The following is a 21,420-nucleotide window of genomic DNA, read 5'->3' on the forward strand; positions in this document are numbered from 1 at the left end:
GCACATTTTTAATGGGTGATGGCCATAATATGTAAATTATTTCTCAACTTTTAAAATAATAATATATGAGGGGAAACATGTCTGAGACCTTTCTGAGCGAAAAGAGAAAGAAAAACAGCAGGACAGACACTTGGGAGAACCCTCACCTACGTGGAACAGAAAGGATAAGAGGCCAGAGAAGCGATCAGAGAGAACGCAGAGTTTATTACATCGCGGAGAACACCACAGTTAGCAGTATCAAATCCTTTAGGCAATGGATTCTGAGTGATGGACATACTTAATACAACAAGTTTCATCCAGCTTAAGTTCTCTCTCTTACAAAAGAAGCCTGGCTCCTATTCTCTCCTTCTTCTCTAGTCAGGGCTAATTCTGTACATTATTGGAAGCACTCAAGGTATCTACTTTCAATATGTTCCACAAGTTACACTGTTGACTGTCTGATTGACTTTTTGTTCATTAGACAGGACTGGTAATTATTTACTCAATAAATTTAATATAAATGGGATCCCTTTATTACCAATCTGATCCTGATTTCATTTTGTAAGTTTACTTATTTAAAGAAAATCTATTCTCTTTACAATCTTATAAAGTAATAATTTTATTACTTTATTGTTTTTATGAAGATACTGGTTTTTTCCCCTCTGGACAAGTTCTACTGTAGTTTTCAAAACTACAGAACAATTTTTCCAGAAAAAAATGAAAGTTTCAAACTGGATTTCTGCTTTGTCCACAGCATCCAAAATTGTATTATACAGAATACATGCAGAAGGGGATAAAAAGATTTTCTTATTTTTCAATAATTGTCTAATAACTGAAAGCATTTTAGAAAAGAACATGTAGATATGTAAACCAGTTTGTTTTGAGGCACTTACCCTGCATCACTTTGTTTTGTTTTGCTTTCTAGGGCATCTGAAAAACTACTAGGTTGTAAGCAGACTGTCTGGTCAGTTAAGACAAAGTCTTGGCACCTCTTTGAAATAAGATATGCCAGGTCTACCCTCCTGTATTATGTGACTGGCCTAGTTAGAGGATATACACACACATGATAGTCAGAGAGATAACATCAATATGGATGCTACGGGCTCATATCTCCTGAGCAATGTTTCTTTTAGCAATGATGTGCATGCTAAATTTAAAAAAAAATTATATAAGAAGGATAAAGAATACTAAAATAAAAACCCAACATAGTCATTATAATACTAATTTGAACAATTTAGTTGGAAACACCAAACATTATAGGCTTAAACTTTCACTCTTTTGAAACTATATTTTATGTTCCAAGAATAATTTCTAAATTAAGTCTTCTATTATTTATTTTACTTATGTTCCAAAGGTCAGGATATATTTTCCCTGATTCCAGTACAATTAATACTTTTTTAAGCCTGTATTTTGCCAATACAGAGTTTACAACGTAAGTATTACCCACTAATCTAAAGGCTATGGTTTTTCCGGTGGTCATGTATGGACATGCGAGTTGGACTACAAAGAAAGCTGAGCGTCAAAGAATTGATGCTTTTGAACTGTGGTGTTGGAGAAGACTCTTGAGAGTCCCTTGGACTGCCAGGAGATCCAACCAGTCCATCCTAAAGGAAATCAGTCCTGAATGTTCACTGGAAGGACTGATGTTGAAGCTGAAACTCCAATATTTTGGACACTTGATGCGAAGAACTGACTCATTTGAAAAGACCCTGAGGCTGGGAGAGATTGAAGGCAGGAGGAGAAGGGGACAACAGAAGATGAGATGGTTGGATGGCATCACGGGCTCGATGAACATGAGTCTGAGTAAACTCCGGGAGTTGGTGATGGACAGGGATGCCTGGTGTGCTGCAGTCCATGGGGTCACAAAGAGTTGGACACAACTGAGCAACTGAACTGAACTGAATTTAAAGTTAAGCCTTAGAATCTAGAAGTCATCAGGAAACATTTTTATCACCATACTTTTTAACACTTGCATTTTTTTTTTGTCCCACGTTCTATGACCTCAGAAATATCAGGATGAAATGGGTACCTGTTAAGAGAAGCATCAAGTAAATTTTATTTTATTTTATTTTTTTTTTTTGAGAGTTAAGTTTTATTCTGCTACACCAACATCTTTTCATTTATGTGGGCTTTCACAATTTGCCAAGCACCTCCTTAGCTCCATGACCTCGTTTATTATACTATAGCCATGAGTTTAGGGAGATGGCTCCCCGCCTCCCCCCGGTCTTTGGGTGACTTTTTGCATACTCTGTCCTGTGTTTCAATAGCTTATGCTATACTGATCCTTAAAAATAAATATGTATACACACACGTAAATGTGTATGTGCATATACATGCACATATGGAAGACACTTCCTGTGTTGCCCCATCACACCCTGGGTCACAAAGCACAAAGATAAAATAGTCTTCGTTTGACAGTTCCTGAGTTACCACTGATGCTTCAGTACTAAAGGGCTTAGAAGTGTTTACACTTTCAAGAGGAGGAGGAACATTTTAGGCTTCCCTTTAATAAGTCTCATTTTGAGATAGTATGATGAGGTTGGCCAAATACTCTTCATGCAGTTTTTGTAGTAAGTCCTTCAAAGAATGAATGGTCAAGCCCATTTATTTCTCCTCCTAGAATTTATCCTTCTTGTTTTTCTTAGTTGTGAGTTTATATATAAAGGTATGGGCATACAGACATTATGAAACATAAGGGCTATCACGTGAGGGAGGAAATCAGACAAAACATTCAGAAAAAAACTCTATGGAAATTAAAAATCTAAACTCGGGCAGGGTGGAAGGCGACACAGTCTTTTCACAGAGCTGTTACATACAATGCAACTGTCCTCAAAGGCAGGAACGGAAAAAGCTAGCCATTCAGCTGCAGAACAAGGCTGGGGTCTTGGCTTTAGAGCTTTTCATGTCTTTAGCATTGGGTTGGGCAGCCAGTGTCTTTTCCAGAGTAGGCCAGAGCAGATAAGTCCAGCTTGGTCTTTAAGGCTTGAGTCAGCTCTGTGGCCAGCAACTCGTGGAGGGACACGCCATCGTGGGAATATACCCAGTTTCTCCCAGTCCAGTCGTAACGCTTGGGGCCGCTGGATGGTGAAGATAACCAGATTTGCTTGTTTGGAGTCTGCTTGTTGATCACGTAGGTTCCTAGATCTCCGCCCAGTTTAATTGTTAGAACACCACTCCCAAAGGAGACATCATAGTCTTCAAACGTGTACGGTTTATCTGCAAGGTCTTCAAAAAACTCTGCTAAGGAGTCCAGCGTCTCCTCGGCCAGTCTTTCATAGGTGGTATCGTCCAAAGTGCCAGCATCACCCAAAGTTCCCGCTGTCCTCAAATTTATCCAGCAGACACTTTGCTTTTTGACATCCAGGGTCTGGTTGAGGCAGCGGAGGCTCAAACTGGACCGGCTGCGCGCGCGGGCCTTGGCGGTTCCGATGCGCAGGCCCCGGCGGCCGGAGAACGAGGGGTCCTTCGCCGGCCGCGGGGCCCCGGTGCGTGTAGGGGCGAAGCCCGGGAGCGCCGAGCGGAGCTGGAAGCTGGCAACCGCGCGGCGCCCGAGCGTCCACATGCTCTTTGGGATCTGCGGCGGCTCCGCCCTCCTGCTCCGGGAATGCCGGGCGCCACCTCATCAAGTAAATTTTAAAGGAGAAATCCATTTATGTATTTCCACAAAGAACTTGGGGATTTGAATTATAAAGAAAGAAAGCATAGGGGATCAAAGTAATAGGTACTACTAATATTTTGAGAAGGCTACCATGATACTAGTGGTTCTTCTGTCCATTACTACAATAAAAATCACCACCATTTACGGAGTAGCTACCACCATGTGCCAAATGCTACATATAAATTGTTTCCTAAATTTAACCCTTAAAAAGTATATTATTTTCCCCATTTTACAAATAAGGTAAGTAAGATTTGGCTAACTACTTTGTCCAACTACACATAGCACGTGAGGCAGAGTAGGGTTTTGAATGCAAGTTAGTCTAATTCTGAAAACTATTCCTTCATTTTACTACGATGTCCCACTCTCTCTTGTTCTAAGGTAAGGTTGCAAACTCAACTGTTGACAAGAGGCTTGCAATTAAAATAAAATGTATGCAGCGAGTTAAACTACTGGAGAATAAAATGGTTTTGCAACCAAGCATACACCTGTCTAACTAACCTGGCCCCTTATGTAAGCATAAGAAAGCAGTCAAACAAAACACATCCACTGGCCACTCATTTTCTGGACACATATAACTCAGATGGTAAAGAATCTGCCTGCAATGCGGGAGACCCAGGTGATCCCTGGGTTGGCAAAATCCCCTGGAGAAGGGTATGACAACCCATTCCAGTATTCTTGTGTGGCGAATTCCATGGAGAGAGGAGCCTGGTGGGCTACAATCCATGGAGTCACAAAGAGTCGGACACAACTGGACGACTTTCACTTCAAAAGGTGAAAAGTACTTCTAATTTTAAAAAGTATTCTTTGAAACATTAGTGGTTTTCATATGAGATTTGTAGGACTGAAACCGGTTTCACTGAACTAAATAAAACATTGACTGACTTTTAAAATAACTCCTTTATCTTTCAACTCTTACAAACTTTGCAGCAATAATAAACTTTTCAGTAAAGCATCATTTAATACTGACAGTCCCTTACTTTTGTATATTGCACTAACAAAGGTACCCTCGAAGACAGTGACTGCAGGTCTAAAAAGAGACGTATATGCTGTAACTGTGGTAACATCCTCACAGTACTATTATCATATCCCTAATTAAGGATCCTTACTATCCCAAACCAGCTACCCAGAGAGCAGCAGATAACCCTCAGAGGCACCTCGATAATCTCTGGCCTTGGGAATCAGAACCAGTTATTTCTCCATCCTGCAGGCCTACAGCCCTTCCACTGGCCAAGCCCCACTCCCCACAAGAATAAAACCTGTGTGGTAAAACGGCAGAAGGATGATGGGAAGGAAATAGCAGGACATGAAGGAATCCCAAGTAGGTGGGTGCCAGTGTAAGCAAGTTACAGGCTCTGACTGAGGAGTGATCCAGAGAAGCACCTGGTAACGTAAAATTTCTGGGAGGCTTCTTCCACAAGGCCAGACACAGTGAAAATATCTAAACCATTGCCAACCCAGTCACAGTAAGACAGAAAACAGTGTGAATGATCTGGGGCAAGAAGTGCCACAGTGCAACAGTTCAAAATGATGCATCAAGATTCAGGAAACAGAATATTGAAGATGGGGACACAGGAAGGAGTTCAGGAAATCTATATAATGTTCAGAAATAGAATTTATGGAAGCCAAGGCCCACCAAATATATATTATCATTCTATATACACAAAGAAAGCTATCCACACATCAGGTATTATAAGAAAAGATGATACTCAGGAGTAGACATTTAGGCTAAATATAATTTCAAATTTATAAATGAAATGCTGCAGTGGTCTAGGCTTTCACAAAATGACACTACCACAGATCTTTAGATATATCACATTTTCCAACCTGTCCTAATATTATGTTTATGTTATTTTAATTAGTATCATCCATCTGTACACATCATTGAATCAGGTTTTTAACACTGACCTTTTTCACTGTGTTTTTAAGACCAGTATTTATTGGAAAGTTTAATAATGTTTCATGTCTTTAGCTCATTTTCTCTCTTCTCCATCCAATCAACAAGACCTGTTCCAATGCCAATCATCCAAAAGTCAATCACTTACCTTCTAAACAGATATGCTAAATGGCTCTAAAGCAGTCGAGTACTTTAGCTGACACTAATAATTTAGCCACTCTAATTTCATGTAATTTCATGTATATTTCTTTCAAATAAAAAAGTATGCATCTGAGTAAGCAGACATTCTGACAACAAGAAACATACATATCTCCTAATCCCATCCACAATTTATTGTTATAACCATCTAAATTTCATATCAACATTCAAATCATATTCAAAACTTATTGTTTACAAGGAATCCACTAAACACCTAACTCATATTCATTCTAGAACTACTTTATATAATAAGATGGGGAAAGGAGTAGAAATCATACAATGCTTATTTACAGAGGAATGATTTCTATAATGTACAAAATTAAAATTAAATTCAGGTAAATGAGAGAAAATTCTCAAAACAGTAATTTATATCACTATTGTTTCTAAATAAATAGCTTCATTTCTTGTCATTTATGTATGTGCTTTCAACAGCAAATAGTGAATAATTTGGTGGCTCAATTCCAGTGTTTAATCTGACTCAAATGAAATCATTTTTAAACCTCCAGTTAGAAATTTGGGGACTGCAAGTTTCTATTATAAGCAGTAATTACAAGCTCCCAGCTGTGAAGTAAATATTACCTAAACAGAATGTCTTAAAATAATCTTTGCAATTAAATACCTAGTAATCATTAAACAAAGCAAGAAATACAAGGTTTATGGGTATGTGGGGGACCAATGGAGCATCATTTTACGACAAGTTTCTGGAAACTATTAATTCAACTGGCAGATTACTAATCACCAGGAAGGAGAAGGGATCTTAGTTCTAAGGATCTCTGTAACAACTTAGATATAGATGTAATAGCACCTAACTGTATTGCTCCCTGCATAGAACAGAGGTACAATATTCTCAAACAAAGCCCTATATTGTATACCATAGTCTGCTGAAAGACAGTCATTAGTGGTAACCAGTCATTCATGGGAGCTTTAAGTAGGACTGACAGAGGAAGTCCAACATACCCTGCATCAAAGAAAAAAAAGGCTGGCAAGATGACAGCAATCCAGCAAAATCTGTTTTCTCTTCTACAAAAGATGTAGGAGGCTGCTTTAGAGCTGACTAAAAAAATCTCCTGAAAGACATTAACAGAAATTTTTTTAAAGATAACATGTAAATTATGACAATTGGATGTCACCACATTTCTGATTTTTTTTTCTGAGCTATCTTCTTCAAGACAAGAAAACTTCCTATGAATGTCTTGAATTTCAAAAATAAAGGGCAGGTTTATCAGGAAAAATATGCATAAATTATAATCAAGAAATTTTGTTAGAAGACAAAGCATGCGACCAGATGAAGGTGACTCAGAATGGAGTCAGTTACATCAGAATGGCATCGATATCCTGAAATATGCTAATGCCCTCTGGGCCAAGAGAAGAATATAGAATCAAGATTCTGTTTTCTGGTACTCTATCTAGATTATCTGTCTAAACCCTGGTTTATACTTTATAGAACTAGATTTTAGTGTAGAAAAAGACTGAATCGATGACAGAACCAAAGAAAATGACTCTTTTTCTTTCAACAATACATCAGTCACCCAGGCTCAAAATCAGGGAGTTCCTTTTCCTTTCTTTTATGCCATGTAGTTAATCAATTACTAAAAACAAAGTCTTCTCTCAAAATATTCCTTATCTAATTAGCAGAGCCTCAGAATATCTCCTTCAAACGCTGGTTAATTAAATTACATGGTAGGTTTAACATGTGTCCACAAATTCTTTGATACACCTCCTTCCAGGGGGTGCAGCTTAATTCTCTTCCCCTTGAATAGTGACTTAGTGACCTGCTTCTACTGAACAGACTATGGAAAGAGAAAAACAATAACTTTGCAGTGGAGAAACCTGGCATGTACCACCCTACCAAGAGATCAAAGTTAACATCACTAATAGCAAGTCATGTTGTTATCATGTGTCTCTTGATATGATACGGTAAGAAGAGTTCTTCACATGTATACTATTCTTCCGAGAAATTGGGCATAAGTCCAATTTAATCATAACAAGACATCAGCCAAACCTAAATTGAAGGATGCTGTACAAAATATGTTACTGGCTTTCTTCAGAAGTATCAAGGTCATGGAAAACACAGAAAGCCTGAGAAATAGAGAGACTAAGAAGAGAGGCTGAAAGCAAAGAACTAAAGAGCCTCTTGATGAGGGTGAAGGAGGAGAGTGAAATAGCCAGCTTAAGACTAAATATTAAAAGAACTAAGATCATGGCATCTGGCCCCATTACTGTAGGGCAAAGAGAAGGGGAAAAGGTGGAAGGAGTGACAGATTTCCTCTTCTTGGGCTCCAAAATCACTGCGGACGGTGACTGCAGCCATGAAATTAGAAGACGATTGTTTATTGGCAGGTAAGCGATGACAAGCCTAGACAGTGTGTTGAAAAGCACTGTGTTGAAAGGACATTACTCTGTTGACAAAGATCCATATAGACAAGGCTATGGTCTTCCCAGTGGTCACACATGGTTGTGAGAGCTGGACCATAAAGAAGGCAGAAGGCCAAAAAATTGATGCCTTCGAACTGTGATGCTGGAGAAGACTCCTGAAAGTCCCCTGGACAGCAAGGAGACCAAACCAGTCAATCTTGAGGGAGAGCAGCCCTGAGTATTCACTGGAAGGACTGATGCTGAAGCTGAGCCTTCAGTGTTTCGGTCATCTGATGCAAAGAGACAACTCATCGGAAAAGTCCCTGATGCTGGGAAAGACTGAGGGCAGAAGAGGGTGTTAGAGAATGAGATGGCTGGATGGCATCACCGATGCAATGAACTTGGACAAATTCCAGAAGGTGGTGAGGGACAGGGAGGCCTGGCATGCTGCAGTCCATGAGGACACGACTGGGCGACTGAACGACAACAAGCAGAGAGGACAATTAAATGCAACATGATATCCTGGATTCAAGCTTGGAAGAGAAAAAGGGTATTAGTGAAAAAACTGGTGAAATCTGAATAAAATCTGTACTTTAAGTTAATAGTATTGAATCTGTGTTGACTTCTTCATTTTGATCTAAAGTTATACACAATATTAACATTAGGGAACTCAATTTATTTTTGTAACACATGTAAATCTAAAAATTATAGAATTTTTAGATTACAGAATAAAGGGTTTTTCCCCCCAATTTCTTAACCATATCTTCCCTCACTTTTAGAGAGCCACCACCCTAGCTCATAAACTTGGGTTTTCCAGATTTCTATGTCTTTAGGATCTGCCCTCTCCAATTTATTTGACACATATCAAAGTATCAATCTTAATTTACACCATCTCTCTATTCAAAATCTACAGACTCAAACCTATAAATGACTACTTAGTATCTCAATATTGTTTATCACTAAGCCTATCACTAAAAGGCATCTGCAAAACAGCCATATACTGCTTATCTAACCTTCTATCACTACCAGATACTTATTTTTAATCACACGCTAGTGACAATTTCAGAAAAGAATAAATTCAGTAATAAAATTGGATATTCTGAGCAATAATGGAGGATTCTAAAAAAAGAAACATATTTTATCAATAGAAAGATTACAATCTTTTAGGCATGTAATGATTATTTTATATTTTTATCTTATTTCCTATCACTTTACCAAGCTTTAGTAATTTTCAAAGGTTTTGTTCAGTAGATTCCTTTATTTTCTAAATATTTGATCATATTTTTATAATAAACCAATCTTATTATATTTCCTATTATTTATATCTACTTCTGGCAAAAGTTAAGAGTCTAAATTAATTTTGATTTTACTCGAAAACAGTTAACAACTCTCAACAATTACAAATGATGACACTATAAAATGTAGTAAACACACAGCTGACCCAGAGAGGATAACTGGTCACAGAATTACCAAATCTTATCAACATATCAAAAGCCCTAAGAAGCTTCCATGGAATGCTTTTCTTCCTTTTTCAAAGAAGCTTTTTCAGCCCATTTTAATGCACAAATAATTCTATAACTACCTACCTTAAAATATTTTAATTGTATCCAGCCATTCGTTCATGGATATCAACAATCTGGTTTTAAAGTTAATACGGAAAGGCAAAAGGCCCAGAAGAGCCAAGGCAATACTGAAGGAAGAAAACAAAGCTGGATGCCTGACGCTACCTGACTTGAAAATTCCTTTTGCTGCAAGAATCATGACACTGTGGTACTGGCAGAAGAAAAGACAGATAGATCAATGGACAGAATAGAGAACCCAGAAACAGACTCATAAAAATAGTCAACTGGTCTTTGATAAAAGAGCAAAAGCAATAAAAAGAAGAAAAGAAAAATCTCTTCAACAAACAGTGCTGGAACAACTGGACATTCACAAGTATAAAATGAATCCAGACACAGATCTTACATCCTTTACAAAAATTAAATAAAATGGATCATAGATCTAAGTGTAAAATGCAGAACTATAGAACTTGTAGAAGATAACACAGAAGAAAACCTAAATGACCTTGGATATGGTGATGCCTTTTTAGATACAATACCAAAGATAGAATCCATGAAAGAGATGAGATGGATTTCATTAAAATGAAAAACATCTGCTTTGCAAAAGACAATACCAAGAGAATCAGAAGACAAGCCACAGACTATGACAAAATTATATAAAATAGACCAAAGACCTTAAAAGACATTTCACCAAAGAAGATATACAGATGGAAAATAAACATATGGGAAAAATGCCCCACATCATATATCACCAGAGAAATGCAAATTGAAACAAGTAGATACCACTAACCCAAAATAGGCCAAAATCTGGAACACTAACAATACCATATGCTGGCGATGTGGAGCAACAGGAACTCTCATTCATTGCTGGTGGGAATGCAAAATGATACAGACACGTTAGAAGACAGTTTGGCACTATCCTACAAAACTAAACATACTCTTACCACATGAGCCAGCAATTGTACTCTTGGGTACTTACCCAAAATACCTGAAAACTTATGTTCACACAAAAACCTGCACATGGATGTTCACAGAAGCATAATTTATAACGGCTAAAACTTACAGCCAAGCAAGAGATCCTTCAGTAGGTGGCTGAATAAATAAATTGTGGTACATTCAGACAATGGAATGTTATTCAACACTAAAAAAAAAAATGAGCCATCAAATCATGAAAAGACATGGAAGAACCTTAAATGCATACTACTAAGTGAAGGAAGCCAATTTGAAAAGGCTATATACTATGATTCCAACTATATGACATTATGGAAAAGGCAAAACTATGCAGACAGTAAAAAGATTAGTGGCTGTGGTAGGGGAGGGAAATGAATAGGCAGATTCTTAGGACAGTGAGGGCTTCCCTTGTGGCTCAGCTGGTAAAGAATCTGCCTGCAATGTGGGAGACCTGGGTTCAATCCCTGGGCTGGGAAGATGCCCTGGAGAAGAGAATGGCTACCCACTCCAGTATTCTGGCCTGGAGCATTCCATGGATGGTACAGTCCATGGGGTCACAAAGAGTCAGATACAACTGAGCGACTTTCACTTTCATTTTTACTTCACTAGGACAGTGAAATACTCTGTATGATGTTATAATGATAGATTTATATCATTATACATTTCTCCAAACTCATAGAATGTATAACATTAAGAATGAAAGTAGACTATGTGGTGTGTCAGTGTAGGTTCATCCTTGATAAAAATGCACCATTCAAGCATTATAGTGAGAAATGTTGATAACGGGGTGGGGGTGGTTAGGTGATATGATGTGTGGGGACAGAGTATACGGGCATTCTCTGTACTTTCCTCTCAATATTGTTATAAATTTAAAACAACTCCTTTAGAAAAGTCTTATGTTTTCTAAGTTACATTTATGAATACATAATATATATTCTTATATATGATTCTTTATAACTGCTTCAGTGCGTTTCTTTGCTTCTCTTTCCTTCTGTTCATTTAACCTTATGAGCTAACTAAATTCAAGCATATGTTTTGCCTCTGAGGGTCATCTGACGGCCCCTTTAAGTTTTCCTTTGTCTCAGTGCTACAGATTTGGGGAAGAGCACTGACGAGAGCCAAGCAAACTGGGACAGGAACCTGACTCTACTTATAACCATACAACTTCTCCAAGTTTCAGACTCTTTATCCCTAAAATGACGTTTAGAGACTAAACAAACTTCCACTTCTTCCGAGCCTTAACTCTTTACAATTCTGTTAGTAATAGGTACAAGTAAAATAAATGTAAAGAGATCTGGGAAGATGGTGATGAAGGCTGCAGACTTCTGAATCTCCCTAAATTCCCCCATAAAAACAGAACAACTAAGACACCTAATCCAATAATCCACATGACATTTATAACAAAACTAGACAAAGTTAAATTCCTATGAATCTCAAAACACAAGCAAACAAGAAAAGAACACCAACAGCTACAAGATGTGTATAACCAAAGATTCCACAGCAACATGAACTGACCTTAAATCACATTGGCACATGCTTTTATGAATATGCCCAGGGAATATAATTTCCTTGAGCTCTTCCTGAATACAGACTACAAACTAGCACTGTCCTGTAAAAGTCTCTGTGATGCTGGAAATGTTCTTTCTGGGCTATTCAATACAGTAGTCACTGGCCACATGTGACTATTAAGCATTTGAAATGTGACTAATGTGACTAAGGAATTGATTATTTAATTTTAATTAATTTAAACAACTATGTTGCCAGTTTATTATTGTGCAATGAGAATGAACATCAGACAACCAAAATGACTGGCCTGCCATAAAGACAGGCAATATCTTGAAAAAAAGATAGAAACTTACCTGGATCTCAGTCAAATAAACATAAAATGAAATTCTAAGACCAGGGAAATATGAATAATGATTGGATATCAGATGATTTTTAAGAAATGATTAACTGAGAGGCATAGAAAAATATAGATAGTTCTTATCTTTTATAAGTGCATATTAAAATATTTATGGATGAAAAAATTATGGGATTTGCTTCAAAATAATCTGAAGTTTGAGTAGGGAGTGAACTGGTATAAATGAAACAAGACTGACCACAAGTTGATCATCACTGATGCTGACTGATGGTCACATGGGACTCATGACACAATTTTCTCCACTTCTGTGTATGTTTGAAATTTTCTATCAGAAGGTTAAAAATAAGAGAGAGAGAGATGGAGCAGTTTCTATTCCTGTAGAACAAATTATCCCCAAAACTAAAAGTTCAAAAAATAACAATATTCATTTATTAGTCTCACAGTATCTGAGTCAGGAATTTGGGACAAGTTCTGCCAGTGTTCTCACATGGAGTCTCTCAGTTGGTTACCATCAGATGTCAGCTTAGGCTATATCCAAATGAAGATCTGATAGGCTCTGGAAGATCAATTTCCAAGGTGTCACTCACCTGACTGGTAAGTTGGTGTTACTTGATCAGGGTACAGCTGTGTACAGTTTTTTAGATCTCTGACACCAAATATATGGTGTCTTTCCAACACCAGTTCCGCAAATCCCTATCACCAAGTGTCCAGCAACTCAATTCATTTAATTCTGACATTAACTACTCAGTTAGCACAGAGCCCACAGGTTAAAAGCTCAGTCCTAGGTGCAAGTCGCAAGTCTACAGGAGGCCACCCATACTTCTGGGCTCTAAACTGGGGGTTCCTACAACTCCCTCTTCAGGTTCAATAATTTGCTAGAGCAACTCTCAGAATGTAGGAAAACATCTTACCTCCATTAACCAGGTTATTATAAATGATACAACTCAGGAACAGTCCAGTGGAAAAGATGCATGGGCAAGATATGAGGGCTGGGGAAGGGGAGTGCCTGTGGAGCGTCCATGCCCTTCCGGGGCACATCACCCTCCCAGGACCCTCACGTGTCTACAAGTCTGGAAGCTTACCCAATCTCACTGTTCAAAAGCTTCTAAAGAGCTCTATATCTTGCCTCTTCTTTCCCCCCAGAGGTCAGTTGGTGGGTTGAAAACTCTCACCTTCTAATCACTTGTCTTTTTGGTGACCAGCCCCATCCTGAGGCCAACCAGGAGGCCCACCCTGTATCACCTCACCTACATAAACTCACATGAGATAGTGGCTCATTATGGATAACAAAAGACACTCCTGACATGCAGGAAAGTCCAAGGATACTAGGGGCTCTAGGCCAAAAACTGAGAACAATGACCATATATTTTTATCATACCTCAGCTGGAGTCCTCAGTTCCTTTTTTGGCGGGCTTCTCTCTATAAGAGGACATAGATGTTTTCCGCGTACCATGGCTGACTCCCCCCCCAGAAACAGCGATCCAAGTGCCAAATCTGTAATCATGCGTTCCATGATCTAGTCTCGGATGTTACAAGTCATCATCTCCGCTGTTGTTTTACTGGTCACACTGGGCCAATCAGCCAAGATTTAGTGTGGAAGGGGACTATACTAGGGTGTGAGTACAAGGAGGCTTGGATCATTAGAGGTCATTTTGGAGACTGGTTACCACACTATACATCTGACTCTCAGTATTTGTAGTAGGTATGTTCCGTAAGGTCACCGCAAATACTGAATTAGTGACTACTGCACTATTGCTCTTAAGGGAAACAGTCAATTAAGTCTCTGTGTACCTCTGCTGACAACATTTTCATCAACTAATGAATATACTCTTGCTTTATGTGTGTTTCTGTTTAAAGCATCTCAATATATATTGTTGATTCACTAACACTAAACTCACAGTCAACAGCACTGTAATTCATGCCTTAATGAAGTGTGTCTAACATATATGCTTTCTTCATAAAGTACCTCACAGCCTTCCTGAGCTTAGGAAAAGACAGCACTCATTATCCCTGGTGCCATTTTAAATAATAAAACCAGCAACAAAAAGCACAAAAATAGGATAAAATGTGGAATTAAACAGACAGCAAAAAGGACACCCTTTTACAGTATGAGAGTTAAAACAAGAAGGTAGAGCATCACTTTGTTTAGTCTCAGCTGGGAACCTGCACATCCAAGGACTCAATTTTTTCCTGCTCTGCAAATGGCCACAAACACATTATTGATGTGGGGATTGGGGGACTTTCAATGATCATCTGTGCTTACTAAATAGTAACTCCTTAAGGAGAAAGGTCTAAAATGTGATACTCTATCATGCTTAAGAGAGCATAAGGCCAATTAAATGAATCCTTTTTTAACAAGAAAAATTTCAGCAAATTTTACTGATACCTCTGATATTTTAGAAGCAACTAGTTGCTTTTTATTAATACTCATTTTGCTTTTTACTTTTAACCCTAGGTAAACATCTTGTTTGATGCAGACGTTTATTTTCTTTGCCCTGGGGAACAGTTTTGAAGAAAAAAAATCTACTGAACTTTCCTAATAATCATTTTAGGGATATAAGCATTGAAGCACTGTTTTACTTATAAAACAGAAAATGTATGAAAGGCCTAAATAACCTTTTATTCAGCCCCCACAAACACTAAAAAGCAGGCAAACAAACAAGAAGCCTAGCTAAAACATATCCCTAAAAATGGACAGTCATCCTTTGGTAACTGAGGGGCGGTGGGGGTAGCGAGGGGTGGGCACTCATTCCAGGATGCACCATGGATACCAAAATCTGGGGATGCTCAAATACCTTATATAAATGGCATAGAATTTGCATATAACCTATGTAGATGCTCCCATATAAGTTAAATCATCTCTAAGTTACTTATACCTAATAATAATATCTAATAATACCTACATAAATAGTTGCCTGAAAGGTCAAATTTAAGTTTTTCATTTTGGAGCTTTCTGGTATTCTTCTCCTTGAATATTTTTGATCCCTGGTTGGTTGAATCCAAGGAAGCAGAACCTATCTGTGGATGTGGAGGCCAGTTGTGCCATCAACATCCAGGTACAACTCTGCAACTTTACATACAAACTTCACACATTTTGAAGCCTGGATACAATAACCTGCATTAAAAAAAAAAATCACAAAGCTACGCGTCTTTAAAAGTGTTGAGCTCATTCAAACCAATTGTTCATTAAACTGCTACACTGATAACACTGGAATTGTATTCAGGAGACATGAATTACTGTACCAGTTCTTATACCAGCTTTGGTCAAGCAATTTATCTTTTCAAAAACCTCAATTTCCTTTTCTTTGAAATATAAAAATTGTCCTATAATGAGAACCCTTTCAAATCTATGATTTTATAATTACTTCCTCATAAATTATAATAAAGGAAGAATCCTCAACCCATAGAGATCCACATTTAACTATCAAAACTGTATCTCTAAGGCAGCTGTGCCTGACATATCCACCTCTCCAAAGATTACAAAAAATCTCCAGTGAAGAAGATATCTCTCCTTCACTATTCACAAGTTCTTACAGACCTTACTCTTTCTCTTCCCCTTCCCTCCCACTCCCAAAAGCTCAGGGAAATGTAATATACCTAAAGGTTGAGAGATCCTCAACTACAGTTTAAATAAACAATGATGATGATGATAATGATGAAAAAATTCTGAACTAGAGACAATCCCTATAGAAGCAAGGAGTATTTAATATTTCTATATCATGATACTTGAATTTAATCCCTGCATGTGTGCTCAGCGGTACCTGACTCTTTTTGACAGCATAGACTGTAGCCTGCCAGGCTCCTCTGTCCATGGGACGGTCCATGCAAGAATACTGGAGTGTGTTGCCACTTCCTCCTCCAGGGAATTTAATCTCTAATGTCTCCATTAACGTAATAGCAGGTGATATTTTATCTTTCAAGGAGAAAATTATCAATGAATTCCTAATTTGCCTTTAAAAATACCCAACAGTTAAGTCCAATAGGCTATAATGTCTTAACTGAATCAGACAACAAAATAAGGCTTTCCATTTTTAAAAAAAATCTCAAAAAACTGATAAAAGATGAAAAGTTTAAGGAGCAAATTTATCTAATGACCTAACAAGAAGCTAATCTACATTCTAACTCTTCAAAAGAAGACAATATTTTTTAAATGAAAAAATTACAAGTGGAACCATCTATAGCAGAAAGCAACACTAATAGAACTCATGATGTTTGCAAGTTGGGGTTGTGGCAGTTTCCAAACCCAATCCACTAACAGCCATTCCTAGCCTAACTGTTTCCATTAGCTAATGAAAGAGGCTAACCAATGGTCAGACAACAGTTAATTAAGAATCAGAGTGATCCTATTTGTACACTAAATGTAATTTATTTTAAGGGCAACAGAAAATCATTCAGACTGTACTATTTGATCAAATCTGCCTTCCATTTAGGAAGGTGATAGAAGGGAAGACCCGGGAAAGTGTTTAAGTAGAATATAAGAATAGTTTTGATTTCATACAAAGAAGAACATTCTTTTAAAAGTGACTACTTTGCTCCAATGTGGCTCACAAAGAGAACATGGAATCTCTCTTCCAGTTTGGCAAAAAAGATAAATTTATGATTAAGGCAAAACGTGGAAAAAACAAAGCCAGCACACACCATTAGGCAGATAACAGACAATCAAGAGATGACACTTAGAAAGAAAAGACTGCCATGGCTGAAGAAGCCCTGGAAAAAATATTTAGGTTCAGGGGGAAAAAAAAAAAAGAATTAAAACCACAACAATTTTGGAATTTCTTTTATTGACAATGTATACCAAAGTCAGAAACAAAAAATCAACTTTATGATGCATGTTGACTTAAACAGACTTTAACATGTTCCTTAAGAGGTTAAAACTCCTACAAGTGCCTAGTATGTTCCCTGTATACATCAAATACTCAAAAATATCTAAGAACATAAACTCTTCCTATCTTATTCTCCATAAGTTAGGAATCTCTAAACGCTTCTTAGTTTTCATATCACTATGTAGCAAATAAAATAATGAGTAGTTTAGAGATAACTTATGTCCTAGAATAACTGAGTTCAACAAGCACATTTTTATACTGGTTTAGATTATTCCCATGACAAAATCCTCCCTGATAAAATACTTTTAATCATCTATATTTAACGAAAGGAAGGAAGGGAAGATGAAAGGGGAGGGGGGTGGCACAAACAAGCAGGCACCTAACTTATCACAGCAGTCCTGTTTTTTTCTCCCAGATCAGAGATTCAGAACATAATAGGAAAATTACAGTAAAAGAAAATGCAATTTGCAAAATTAGAAAAGCAATCTCTAAGACTGCTTCAATAAACCCATATATTTACACACTGATATTCATTTAAGTGTTGACTAACAGATTAAGTAACCTTGGACTCACGCTCATACTCAGTTGCTCTGTCGTGTCCAACTCTGTGCGACCTTATGGACCATAACCCACCGGCTCCTCTGTCCAAGGAATTCTCCAGGCACGAATACTGGAGAATATGGCAGAATACTGCCATTTCCTCCTCCAGGGATCTTTCCAACTCAGTGATCGAACCCACGTCTCTGGTGTCTCCTGAATTGTCAGGGGGAATCTTTACCACTGCACCACCTTGGAAGTCATGGACAACTCTCCAATCTTCTAAACTATAACACAGTAAACAGTAAAGAATAAAATAGATGAAACACATTAAGCCTGTTGATTATGCTTTCAATAAAATCACTGTTTAAAACTGCCATTAAAAAATAAATTCACCATTAACGAGACAGTAACTAAATGGGCTTCCTTCAGACAATTTAAGATGTGTATATGAAACTTGCCCCTAAAGGGTCAAAATTAAAAGTTAAAGCAGTTTACCAAGACTTTCTCTTTCCTGACACTTCTTTACTCCCTCACTTTTGGTTTTATACCTTTTTAAAAAACGAGTTAAAAAAAAAATTAACATGTGAGAAACACCAGTTACTCCAGTGCCTGTGGTAAACTAACAACTCAAGTCATTTTATGGCAAGTCTGGAAAATGAAATCCACATCACTTCAGAAATAAAGTTGTTCAGTAAAGTGAGCTTTCTCCAACTGTACATTATGTAGACAATGTTGTTCTCCTACTGCATCTCAGACCACCAGGGAAAAAAAGCCTGCTTTGTATAATCTTATTTATTTGCCAAAGGGAGCCTGTGAGCTTATATATTTTAATAGACTGTTCATAATCACTTACCCATTTTAATGCTTATCTAAAGAAAGATAAGGAGAACAGAATGGAAGGAAAAGGTGAAGACAAAATATCCACTACTCCTAGTACAAAAGTTCAAAATAAAACAATATGAGTTATTTACCATAAGCATCTACTTCTGGCATAACCAATTCAAAGGAAAATTTAATTATAGCTGTAATGTCCAACTACATAAATAATCCAAGTTGTATGAAATAAATGAACCAATCTTAAAGCTGGAAACAGCCAAAGGCTACTGCTAAAAGGAGGCATTTTATGCTATAAAGTGACTTTGGCATTCATAACAAGCCTTTATATAGACATCTCCACCCGCAGGTTAGCCTGACATTACGCCATGCTGAGACTAGGTCGGTGTGGGAAAGGTTACTGCCATCTATCACTGTGAAAATTAATAGCTTTGAAAGAGTTGAAGAAATAAAGGTATGGCACAGCAACCTTGTAGCAAATATAATTTGCTACCAAAAAAGCGTAGGCAAAATCCATTCATAACATTCCCTTCCCAAGGCCACCTACATGCTAATTCATTATTCCAATGCCAAAGACAGCAGCAGGCACACATACTCAGCCAATAAGTCACCATTATAAAAGCTGCATAAACATTTCCAGCTCAATCATCTAAGAATAACAGAATGAGACAGGCACATGTTTCCCAAGCATCTCAGCAATAAAACTTGGAGGAGCTTTGAAAACAACATGACTGCATGCAAAAATAGGTGCAACTAATATTTTTTGAGTGTCTCATGGAATAATTTATATATCTTAAGTTTTCTCCAATTTTCTTTTTGAACATCAGAAAACAAAAAATGAACTCTCACTGGAATTGATATGCACATAACAGCTAAATAAAGCCTGCAAAGGACAATGTCAGAATCCCCTTAGGACTCCAGAGCTTGAGGATGAGGAGTAAAAATAAGAAAGATTATTCTTCTCTACAGTGAAAAGTAAAAGTATAATCTGTTTTATTTCTCAGAGGTACCTTTTTAAAGCCCCCTGAATATATGTCCATGTCCCTTCCAATATGGAATTTATAAAAAAGACTTTGCTAGTAGATGACTAAAATCAATTACAAATTTGCAATAATAAACAAAATTTTCAGAATTACTTACCCTATCTCAGTAGAAACAAAAGCTATTAGTATTATTTTCCCCTCTATGATACAGAATGCTCCTTTCCTAGCCAGTACATACTCTCTTCCTTAAAAATGGAGCCCCAGTTTTACTTGGGGGCAGTGATGCAATAGTTTAGCTTCTCTTACAGCTAGGTGTGGCTACATGTTTAAACAAGAGGTCTGCTGACAGATAACATATCAACAAACTGTGGTATATCCATACAATGCAGTATTACTCTGCAATAAAAGAAATGAGCTATCGAGCCACCAAAAGACATGGAAAAACCTTAAATGCTTGTGCTAAGTGAAAGAAGCCAGTCTGACAAGGCTACATACTATATGATTCCAATCATAGAACATTCTGAAAAAAGCAAAACTATAGACAGTAAAAAGATCAATGATTGCCAGGAATTCAGGGGGAGAATGGAGTAGAAGAGGGATGAAGAGGTGGAACATAGGGCATTTTTAGGGCAGTGAAGGTATTCAGTATGATAATGTAATGGTAGATACATGACGTCACGCATTTGTCAAAACCACATAACTGTACAATACAAAGGGTGAAACCTAACCTAAACTAGGGACTTTAGTTACTAATAATATATCAATACTGGCTCATTAACTATAACAAATGTACCACACTAATGACAGAAGAAACTGTGCATGTGTTGGGGGCTGGGGTGGGGGGAGAGATCTGGGTGGTATGAGATCTCTGTACTCTGCACAAGTTTCCTATAAACCTAAAATTGCTCTAAAAAATAAAGGGTTTTTGTTTGTTTTTTAAGATTGGGGGTGGGAGTCGCAAATGGTAGGAGATACGAAGAAGAAAATGTTCAGAATCACTGGTCCAGTCTAAAAAGAAAGGATCTAGCTATTTCAGTTTTAAATTTTAATCAGCTTTCAGAGATTTTAGAATGTAGAACAGGGTTCAAATCCTCGTATTTACTAAGAGGACAAGCTCTTGAACCTCTTTCAGCATTGTAAAATTGAGGTAAAAATACCAACTTTACACACAGTGTATGTAAAAAGGAAAATGTTATGAATAGCAAAGTAAATATAAGTGCACTTGTAAAGTGCTCACACAGAAGAGTGCTTGACACAGAAGAGCTCAGTAAAATGCACCCTTCCATGGTTTTATCATGAAACAGCTGAGTCTGTGTAGATACTATTCCCATGAAAGGTAACAGGCGTCTACCTTAATTTACCACAAAGGAAATCACCCTCAGAAAATCTACAGTAAAAAAAGAAATTATGATAATTGATAACTTTACATGGCAATATGGCCTTCCCAGGTGACGCAGTGTTAAAGAATCTGCCTGCCACTGCAGGAGACACAGGAGATGTGGCTTCGGGCCCTGGGTCAGGAGAATCCCCTGGAATAGGAAATGGCAACCCACTCAAGTATTCTTGTCTGGAAAATTCCATGGACACAGGAAGCTGGTGGGCTACAGCCCATGGGGTCACAAAGAGACACAACTGAGTACTCTCCACCGACCTAAGACGGCATACAGCCGTGTCACTTAGCGAACAGTACAGTACCATACGAAAAGAAATTACTTCCTTGTTTTCTTCCCTAACATCAGAGGCAACTTTCCAGTTTGGTAAAAACTAAAGAATATTTTATATATA

At 37.6% G+C, this 21,420-nt stretch overlaps 2 protein-coding genes across 3 annotated transcripts in view; both read right to left on the reverse strand.

Annotated features, from left to right (window-relative positions):
• RASAL2 (RAS protein activator like 2) overlaps positions 1–21,420 on the reverse strand; it is a 396,573-nt gene that overhangs the window by 328,776 nt on the left and 46,377 nt on the right. The gene's annotated exons all lie outside the window — the stretch shown is intronic.
• LOC122451864 (frataxin, mitochondrial) lies at positions 2,060–3,560 on the reverse strand. The gene has a single exon (XM_043484895.1). The coding sequence runs from the start codon at positions 3,539–3,541 to the stop codon at positions 2,888–2,890; it is 654 nt and encodes a 217-aa protein (XP_043340830.1). The 5' UTR covers positions 3,542–3,560; the 3' UTR covers positions 2,060–2,887.

The sequence above is a fragment of the Cervus canadensis genome, chromosome 13 (genome assembly GCF_019320065.1).
Source record: "Cervus canadensis isolate Bull #8, Minnesota chromosome 13, ASM1932006v1, whole genome shotgun sequence".
Lineage (NCBI taxonomy): Eukaryota > Metazoa > Chordata > Mammalia > Artiodactyla > Cervidae > Cervus > Cervus canadensis.

Bases quoted from the DNA above. Each gene is read 5' to 3' on its own strand.
- LOC122451864 (XM_043484895.1), bottom strand. From the start codon at position 3,541: ATGTGGACGCTCGGGCGCCGCGCGGTTGCCAGCTTCCAGCTCCGCTCG.